The sequence below is a fragment of the Phyllobates terribilis genome, unplaced genomic scaffold (assembly GCF_046119375.1).
Source record: "Phyllobates terribilis strain yellow unplaced genomic scaffold, ASM4611937v1 Scaffold_525__1_contigs__length_1214945, whole genome shotgun sequence".
Taxonomy (NCBI): Eukaryota; Metazoa; Chordata; class Amphibia; order Anura; family Dendrobatidae; genus Phyllobates; species Phyllobates terribilis.
Window position 1 is genome coordinate 2,632 of NW_027363285.1, and position 10,778 is coordinate 13,409.

General features: G+C 54.9%; 1 protein-coding gene across 1 annotated transcript; it reads left to right on the forward strand.

Moving 5' to 3' along the window:
- The first annotated feature begins 3,588 nt into the window (after positions 1–3,588).
- On the forward strand, positions 3,589–7,456 carry LOC141231548 (sialidase-3-like). The gene is made up of 3 exons (XM_073667730.1): positions 3,589–3,631; positions 5,185–5,392; positions 5,471–7,456. Exon 3 carries the CDS (start codon positions 5,514–5,516, stop codon positions 6,447–6,449), a length of 936 nt encoding a protein of 311 aa, XP_073523831.1. The 5' UTR covers positions 3,589–3,631; positions 5,185–5,392; positions 5,471–5,513; the 3' UTR covers positions 6,450–7,456.
- Positions 7,457–10,778: the final 3,322 nt, after the last annotated feature.

Below are 10,778 nucleotides of genomic sequence, written 5' to 3' on the forward strand. Positions count from 1 at the left end.
ATTAGATACACAGCTCAGCAGACAGTATCAAACAGGATAGGATTAGATACATGCCTCAGCAGACAGTATCACACAGGAGAGGATTAGATACACAGCTCAGCACACAGTATCACACAGGATAGGATTAGATACACGGCTCAGCAGACAGTATCACACAGGATAGGATTAGATACACGGCTCAGCAGACATTATCACACAGGATATGATTAGATACATGGCTCAGCAGACAGTATCACACAGGATAGGATTAGATACACGGCTCAGCAGACGGTATCACACTGGATAGGATTAGATACACGGCTCAGCAGACAGTATCACACAGGATAGGATTAGATACACGGCTCAGCAGACAGTATCACACAGGATAGGATTAGATACACGGCTCAGCAGACGGTATCACACAGGATAGGATTAGATACACGGCTCAGCAGAAAGTATCACACAGGATAGGATTAGATACACGGCTCAGCAGACGGTATCACACAGGACAGGATTAGATACATGGCTCAGCAGACAGTATCACACAGGATAGGATTAGATACACGGCTCAGCAGACAGTATCACACAGGAGAGGGTTAGATACACGGCTCAGCAGACAGTATCACACAGGATAGGTTTAGATACACGGCTCAGCAGACAGTATCACACAGGATAGGAAGAGATACACAGCTCAGCAGACGGTATCACACAGGATAGGATTAGATACACGGCTCAGCAGACGGTATCACACAGGACAGGATTAGATACACAGCTCAGCAGACAGTATCACACAGGATAGGATTAGATACACAGCTCAGCAGACAGTATCACACAGGAGAGGGTTAGATACACGGCTCAGCAGACAGTATCACACAGGATAGGTTTAGATACACGGCTCAGCAGACAGTATCACACAGGACAGGATTAGATACACAGCTCAGCAGACAGTATCACACAGGATAGGATTAGATACACAGCTCAGCAGACAGTATCACACAGGAGAGGGTTAGATACACGGCTCAGCAGACAGTATCACACAGGATAGGTTTAGATACACGGCTCAGCAGACAGTATCACACAGGATAGGTTTAGATACACGGCTCAGCAGACAGTATCACACAGGATAGGATTAGATACAGCTCAGCAGACAGTATCACACAGGATAGGTTTAGATACACGGCTCAGCAGACAGTATCACACAGGACAGGATTAGATACACAGCTCAGCAGACAGTATCACACAGGATAGGATTAGATACACGGCTCAGCAGACAGTATCACACAGGAGAGGGTTAGATACATGGCTCAGCAGACAGTATCACACAGGATAGGTTTAGATACACGGCTCAGCAGACAGTATCACACAGGATAGGATTAGATACATGGCTCAGCAGACAGTATCACACAGGATAGGATTAGATACAGCTCAGCAGACAGTATCACACAGGATAGGATTAGATACAGCTCAGCAGACAGTATCACACAGGATAGGATTAGATACACAGCTCAGCAGACAGTATCACACAGGATAGGATTAGATACACGGCTCAGCAGACGGTATCACACAGGATAGGATTAGATACACGGCTCAGCATACAGTATTACACAGGATAGGATTAGATACACGGCTCAGCAGACGGTATCACACAGGATAGGATTAGATACAGCTCAGCATACAGTATTACACAGGATAGGATTAGATACATGGCTCAGCAGACAGTATCACACAGGATAGGTTTAGATACACGGCTCAGCAGACAGTATCACACAGGATAGGATTAGATACATGGCTCAGCAGACAGTATCACACAGGATAGGATTAGATACAGCTCAGCAGACAGTATCACACAGGAGAGGGTTAGATACACAGCTCAGCAGACAGTATCACACAGGATAGGATTAGATACACAGCTCAGCAGACAGTATCACACAGGATAGGATTAGATACACGGCTCAGCAGACGGTATCACACAGGATAGGATTAGATACACGGCTCAGCATACAGTATTACACAGGATAGGATTAGATACACGGCTCAGCAGACGGTATCACACAGCATAGGATTAGATACAGCTCAGCATACAGTATTACACAGGATAGGATTAGATACACGGCTCAGCAGACGGTATCACACAGGATAGGATTAGATACACGGCTCAGCAGACGGTATCACACAGGATAGGATTAGATACAGCTCAGCATACAGTATTACACAGGATAGGATTAGATACACGGCTCAGCAGACGGTATCACACAGGATAGGATTAGATACACGGCTCAGCAGACAGTATCACACAGGATAGGATTAGATACACGGCTTAGCAGACGGTATCACACAGGATAGGATTAGATACACGGCTCAGCAGACGGTATCACACAGCATAGGATTAGATACACGGCTCAGCAGACGGTATCACACAGGATAGGATTAGATACACGGCTCAGCATATAATGTATTTTTCTTGTTATTTTTCAGGACGTTATATGGGTAAAATGAACAGTTTCTGTCAGAACTACAGGAGCAAAAAATAATATAAATATTTTGATGGTGAAATAAAAATAATCTTCTGTATAAAGGAGGCGGCGGGGACCCACCGTCCAGATTCAGCGATTTATTTTTTATTCACTTATTTTTTTGCTGCATTTGACGTTTTTGGAACCAAATTTCCCCCAATGTCGTCCTGAGGTTTGTGAATTCTTGTGAATAATTAAGAATATCTTTATTTTTGCCTCTTTTTTTCTTGCAGGAAATTACAGGTTTTGGAAAATGAATAATTTTTTTTTTTTTTTCCCGTGTTCATAAAATCATCCCGGAGGGCGAGTCGGAGCGCGTTCACACAGGGGGAATCAGGCGCAGCCGTCTGGAAACCCCAAACTCCCTCCACAACGGCCAAACAAAAAAGTGATTAAAATGACACGAAAAATGCTAAATCCAGATCCGGGGACGCCGCGTCCGTCATGAATTGGGTCATTTTCGGGGATTTTTTTGAGCTTTTATTGTGTCGCCGCCATTAAATTTTTCTGAGCACAAAAAACAATCGTAAAACAATGTCACAATCATAAGAAAGGCGAGAACGCTGTGAGAAAGCTAGGGAGACATTGACCTCACCCCGGCCGCGGCTTCTCGCACACGGAGACTATGGGATCATTTATGGTTTTTCCCACAGTTCACAGCAGTTAAAAAAAATATATGCTGTGTTTAGCCAATGGGGTGTGGCCACATGTGCTGGTAAAATTTACAATATTTACAACTAGAAATTGGCAAATTGCAGCATAAATGATAAAAAGCTCTGAAGCATCTTGTGTAGAACGCTGCAGAATATGACAGCGCTATCTATAATGGAAATGATTGCTGTCCCGGCTGCGACCACCAGATGGCGATGTGAGTACACTCCTGTCCCCAATGTGACAGCAGCTGCATCCTATATACAGACGGCGCTGAGCCACGTGACATCGTAATGGTCTCACCACCAGAGGCGCCGCTGCTCCTCGCTGTCTGCCGCTCACTGCGGGCGCCATGTTTGCTGCGTCTGTACATAATATCCAATGTCCCATGGTCTCCGGAAACATGGCCGCCAGCTGCTGATGATGAGACACTGCTGAACATCTAATTCATCGTGTACTTTGTACAGATCGGAACTGTAGGGAAGAAGGTGAGGAGCCAACAGCTGTGTATATACCACATAGAGGGGGCTGCAGAGTATCACAGCAGGGGCTTAGATACATCATACAGAGTGTTAGAGGATTAGATACACAGCTCAGCAGACAGTATCACACAGGATAGGATTAGATACACGGCTCAGCAGACAGTATCACACAGCATAGGATTAGATACACAGCTCAGCAGACAGTATCACACAGCATAGGATTAGATACACAGCTCAGCAGACAGTATCACACAGGATAGGATTAGATACACAGCCCAGCAGACAGTATCACACAGGATAGGATTAGATACACGGCTCAGCAGACAGTATCACACAGGATAGGATTAGATACACGGCTCAGCAGACAGTATCACACAGCATAGGATTAGCTACACGGCTCAGCAGACAGTATCACACAGGATAGGATTAGATACACAGCCCAGCAGACAGTATCACACAGCATAGGACTAGATACACGGCTCAGCAGACAGTATCACACAGCATAGGATTAGATACACAGCTCAGCAGACAGTATCACACAGCATAGGACTAGATACACAGCTCAGCAGACAGTATCACACAGGATAGGATTAGATACATGGCTCAGCAGACAGTATCACACAGGAGAGGATTAGATACACAGCTCAGCAGACAGTATCACACAGGATAGGATTAGATACACGGCTCAGCAGACAGTATCACACAGCATAGGATTAGATACACAGCTCAGCAGACAGTATCACACAGCATAGGATTAGATACACAGCTCAGCAGACAGTAGCACACAGGATAGGATTAGATACACAGCCCAGCAGACAGTATCACACAGGAGAGGATTAGATACACAGCTCAGCAGACAGTATCACACAGCATAGGATTAGATACACGGCTCAGCAGACAGTATCACACAGCATAGGATTAGATACACGGCTCAGCAGACAGTAGCACACAGGATAGGATTAGATACACGGCTCAGCAGACAGTATCACACAGGAGAGGATTAGATACATGGCTCAGCAGACAGTATCACACAGGATAGGATTAGATACACGGCTCAGCAGACAGTATCACACAGGAGAGGATTAGATACACATTTCAGCATCACACATGATAGGATTAGATACACGGCTCCGTGTCTCAGAATAGGATTAGATACTCGGCTCCGTGTCACAGGATAGGATTAGATACACGGCTCAGTATCACACAGGATAGGATTAGATACACGGCTCCGTGTCACAGGATAGGATTAGATACACGGCTCAGTATCACACAGGATAGGATTAGATACACGGCTCAGTATCACACAGGATAGGATTAGATACACGGCTCAGTATCACAGGATAGGATTAGATACACGACTTTGTATCACACAGGATAGGATTAGATACACTGCTCAGTATCACAGAGGATAGGATTAGATACACGGCTCAGTATCACAGGATAGGATTAGATACACTGCTCAGTATCACATGATAGGATTAGATACACATTTCAGTATCACACAGGATTAGATACAGGTTGCTCTCGGCTGTCAGTCTCGTGTATCCGCTGTCCTGCAGGTTCGTGTACAGACATGTCGGGGGCGCTCTCTCTGGACTCGGTGACCCTGTTCCAGCAGGATCCTGGCGGTGTGACGTATCGTATCCCGGCTCTGCTCTTCTTCCCTCCATCTTCTTGGCCTTGGCGGAGAAGCGCTCGTCCCCCGATGATCAGGACGCCCTGTACCTGGTGGTGCGGCGCGGTCGGGTGCAGCGCGGGGAGGTGCAGGTACCGGCTCCTCATGTCACCTCTCCCTGCGTCTGATCTTGTGACTTTCCAACGTCTCCATCTGTTTTGCCTCCTTAGTAGGAAGACGCGATGCCGGTGAGCCACGCCAAGTTACCGGACCATGAACCCCTGCCCGCTGTACCATCCCGCCACCGACACCGTCTTCCTCTTCTTTGTCTGTGTAAAAAGCGAAATCTCCGAGTTCCAGCAAATCATAACCGGCCAAAATGCCGCCCGGCTCTGCTACGTCACCAGCCGCGACCACGGCCAATCGTGGAGCCTACCGAAAGACGTGACGGAGGAGGTCCTGGGTGAGGACCTGAAGAGCTGCGCCACCTTGGCGGTTGGCCCCGGTCACGGCATCTGCTCTCCGTCGGGCAGGCTGATCGTGCCCGCGTACCTGTACTACATCCACTCCCGCGTCTGCGGCCTGCCCGTCCCCTGGAAGACCAAGCCCCACTCATTCATCTTCTACAGCGACGACCGCGGAGAGAGCTGGCACAAGGGCAGCGGGCTGTGGCGGCAGAAGACAGGGGAGTGCGAGGTGGCCGAGGTGACCTGCAGCAGCGGCAACGACCTCCTGTACTGCAGCGCCAGGACCGGTCAACGCTACGGGGTGGAGGCGACCTGCAGCCCCCAGTCCATGGAGTTCACAGATGCCCACTACAATAAAAGCCTGTGTGAGCCGCCTCATGGCTGCCAGGGCAGTGTGGTGAGCTACAGGCCTCCGGAGGCAACTCAGGACGAGGCGGACGGCGGGGAAGAGTCGCCCCTTCAGCATAGCGTCACGTCCTGGCTCCTCTACTCCCATCCCACCAGCAGCCGGGGCCGCGTGGACTTAGGAGTCTACTTGAATAAATCACCCCTTGTGCCGTCCACCTGGACCCCACCGTGGGTCATCAACGAAGGTCCCAGCGGGTACTCGGACCTGGCGGTGTGCCAGGACACTCACTCCTTCGCCTGCTTGTTTGAATGTGGAAAGGACGCGGCGTGTGAAAAGATCGTCTTCCGGAGGTTCACGATGGACGAGCTGCTGAACAATTCCTCTAAGCCCTAATCACGAGTGTCGGGGCATCCGCCAAGTCTCCGGGTGCCAAAAGTAACTCAGTATAGGAATGCACTGAGTGACCACAAGATGGCGCCATCCACCACTCTCCTGACCCCCGATACACACTCTCATACTGCTCCTTAGATGGTGCCTGATCCCCCCACCCTGTAATTAGCAGATTCTGTCCACTCCTCTCTGTCATGGACGCCTTAAAAGGATCTTCCCATGAACTATATCATCCCCATCCATGTGTCTGATGCCGTCTCTGCCCAGCACCTCCTCACCCTCCGGAGCCGTCTGCCCAGCAACTCCTCACCCTCCGGAGCCGTCTCTGCCCAGCACCTCCTCACCCTCCGGAGCCGTCTCTGCCCTGCACCTCCTCACCCTCCGAAGCCGCCTCTGCCCTACACCCCCTCACCCTCCGAAGCCGTCTCTGCCCTGCACTTCCTCACCTTCCAATTCCGACTCTGCCCTGCTCCTATTCACCGTCTGGAGCCGTCTCTGCCCTGCACCACCTCACCCTTCAGAGTCGTCTCTGCACAGCACCTCCTCATCCTCCGGAGTAGTCTCTGCCCTGAACCTCCTCACCCTCCGGAGCCATCTCTGTCCAGCACCTCCTCACACTCCGGAGCCGTCTCTGTCCTGCACCTCCTCACCCTCCGGAGTTATCTCTGCCCAGCACCACCACACGCTCTGAAGCCATCTCTGCCCAGCACCTCCTCACCCTCCGGAGTCGTCTCTGCCCTGCACCTCCTCACCCTCCGGAGTCGTCTCTGCCCTGCACCTCCTCACCCTCCGGAGTCGTCTCTGCCCTGCACCTCCTCACCCTCCGGAGTCGTCTCTGCCCTGCACCTCCTCACCCTCCGGAGTTGTCTCTGCCCTGCACCTCCTCACCCTCCGGAGTCGTATCTGCCATGCACCTCCTCACCCTCCGGAGTCGTCTCTGCCCTGCACCTCCTCACCCTCCGAAGCCGTCTCTGCCCTGCACCTCCTCACCCTCCGAAGCCGTCTCTGCCCTGCACCTCCTCACCCTCCAGAGCCGTCTCTGCCCTGCACCTCCTCACCCTCTGGAGTCGTCTCTGCCCTGCACCTCCTCACCCTCTGGAGTCGTCTCTGCCCTGCACCTCCTCACCCTCCGGAGTTGTCTCTGCCCTGCACCTCCTCACCCTCCGGAGTCGTCTCTGCCGTGCACCTCCTCACCCTCCGGAGTCGTCTCTGCCCTGCACCTCCTTACCCTCCGAAGCCGTCTCTGCCCTGCACCTCCTCACCCTCCGAAGCCGTCTCTGCCCTGCACCTCCTCACCCTCCAGAGCCGTCTCTGCCCTGCACCTCCTCACCCTCCGAAGCCGTCTCTGCCCTGCACCTCCTTACCCTCCAGAGCCGTCTCTGCCCTGCACCTCCTCACCCTCTGGAGTCGTCTCTGCCCTTCACCTCCGAAGCCGTCTCTGCCCTGCACCTCCTCACCCTCTGGAGCCGTCTCTGCCCTGCACCTCCTCACCCTCCGAAGCCGTCTCTGCCCTGCACCTCCTCACCCTCCGGAGCCGTCTCTGCCCTGCACCTCCTCACCCTCTGAAGCCGTCTCTGCCCTGCACCTCCTCACCCTCTGGAGCCGTCTCTGCCCTGCACCTAATCACCCTCTGGAGCCATCTCTGCCCTGCACCTCGTCACCCTCCGAAGCCGTCTCTGCCCTGAACCTCCACACCCTTCGGAGCCGTCTCTGCCCTGCACCTCCTCACCCTCCGGGCCGTCTCTGCCCTGCACCTTCACACCCTCCGAAGCTGTCTCTGCCCTGCACCTCCTCACCCTCTGGAGCCGTCTCTGCCCTGCACCTCCTCACCCTCCGGAGTCGTCTCTGCCCTGCACCTCCTCACCCTCCGGAGTTGTCTCTGCCCTGCACCTCCTCACCCTCCGGAGTCGTCTCTGCCGTGCACCTCCTCACCCTCCGGAGTCGTCTCTGCCCTGCACCTCCTCACCCTCCGGAGTCGTCTCTGCCCTGCACCTCCTCACCCTCCGAAGCTGTCTCTGCCCTGCACCTCCTCACCCTCCGAAGCCGTCTCTGCCCTGCACCTCCTCACCCTCCAGAGCCGTCTCTGCCCCGCACCTCCTCACCCTCTGGAGCCGTCTCTGCCCTGCACCTCCTCACCCTCCGAAGCCGTCTCTGCCCTGCACCTCCTCACCCTCCAGAGCCGTCTCTGCCCTGCACCTCCTCACCCTCCAGAGCCGTCTCTGCCCTGCACCTCCTCACCCTCCGGAGTCGTCTCTGCCCTGCACCTCCTCACCCTCCGAAGCCGTCTCTGCCCTGCACCTCCTCACCCTCCAGAGCCGTCTCTGCCCTGCACCTCCTCACCCTCCAGAGCCGTCTCTGCCCTGCACCTCCTCACCCTCCGGAGTCGTCTGCCCTGCACCTCCTCACCCTCCGGAGTCGTCTCTGCCCTGCACCTCCTCACCCTCCGAAGCCGTCTCTGCCCTGCACCTCCTCACCCTCCGGAGTCGTCTCTGCCCTGCACCTCCTCACCCTCCGGAGTCGTCTCTGCCCTGCACCTCCTCACCCTCCGAAGCCGTCTCTGCCCTGCACCTCCTCACCCTCCGGAGTCGTCTCTGCCCTGCACCTCCTCACCCTCCGGAGTCGTCTCTGCCCTGCACCTCCTCACCCTCCGAAGCCGTCTCTGCCCTGCACCTCCTCACCCTCCAGAGCCGTCTCTGCCCTGCACCTCCTCACCCTCCAGAGCCGTCTCTGCCCTGCACCTCCTCACCCTCCGGAGTCGTCTCTGCCCTGCACCTCCTCACCCTCCGGAGCCGTCTCTGCCCTGCACCTCCTCACCCTCCGGAGTCGTCTCTGCCCTGCACCTCCTCACCCTCCGGAGTCGTCTCTGCCCTGCACCTCCTCACCCTCCAGAGCCGTCTCTGCCCTGCACCTCCTCACCCTCCGGAGTCGTCTCTGCCCTGCACCTCCTCACCCTCCAGAGCCGTCTCTGCCCTGCACCTCCTCACCCTCCGGAGTCGTCTCTGCCCTGCACCTCCTCACCCTCCAGAGTCGTCTCTGCCCTGCACCTCCTCACCCTCCGGAGTCGTCTCTGCCCTGCACCTCCTCACCCTCCGAAGCCGTCTCTGCCCTGCACCTCCTCACCCTCCGGAGTCGTCTCTGCCCTGCACCTCCTCACCCTCCGGAGTCGTCTCTGCCCTGCACCTCCTCACCCTCCGAAGCCGTCTCTGCCCTGCACCTCCTCACCCTCCAGAGCCGTCTCTGCCCTGCACCTCCTCACCCTCCAGAGCCGTCTCTGCCCTGCACCTCCTCACCCTCCGGAGTCGTCTCTGCCCTGCACCTCCTCACCCTCCGGAGCCGTCTCTGCCCTGCACCTCCTCACCCTCCGGAGTCGTCTCTGCCCTGCACCTCCTCACCCTCCGGAGTCGTCTCTGCCCTGCACCTCCTCACCCTCCGGAGTCGTCTCTGCCCTGCACCTCCTCACCCTCCAGAGCCGTCTCTGCCCTGCACCTCCTCACCCTCCGGAGTCGTCTCTGCCCTGCACCTCCTCACCCTCCGGAGTCGTCTCTGCCCTGCACCTCCTCACCCTCCAGAGCCGTCTCTGCCCTGCACCTCCTCACCCTCCGGAGTCGTCTCTGCCCTGCACCTCCTCACCCTCCGGAGTCGTCTCTGCCCTGCACCTCCTCACCCTCCGAAGCCGTCTCTGCCCTGCACCTCCTCACCCTCCAGAGCCGTCTCTGCCCTGCACCTCCTCACCCTCCAGAGCCGTCTCTGCCTTGCACCTCCTCACCCTCCGGAGTCGTCTGCCCTGCACCTCCTCACCCTCCGGAGTCGTCTCTGCCCTGCACCTCCTCACCCTCCGAAGCCGTCTCTGCCCTGCACCTCCTCACCCTCCGGAGTCGTCTCTGCCCTGCACCTCCTCACCCTCCGGAGTCGTCTCTGCCCTGCACCTCCTCACCCTCCGAAGCCGTCTCTGCCCTGCACCTCCTCACCCTCCGGAGCCGTCTCTGCCCTGCACCTCCTCACCCTCCGGAGTCGTCTCTGCCCTGCACCTCCTCACCCTCCGAAGCCGTCTCTGCCCTGCACCTCCTCACCCTCCAGAGCCGTCTCTGCCCTGCACCTCCTCACCCTCCGGGCCGTACAGCCGCCTCCATTCTGCTTTTTATGTGTTTTTCATCTGTTTCTTCTTATCTTTTGTTTAGATTTGTGATACATTTTTTTATGACATTTCTCTTCTGTAAATCTCTTTTTCCCGAGTAGTAATTGTTTTCTGATTACTTTCTGCAGCTCATTATCCAAAATAGTTCAGACCATCCTAAATATTGTCTGTTAGTGTAGCAGTAATGAGCGAGTACG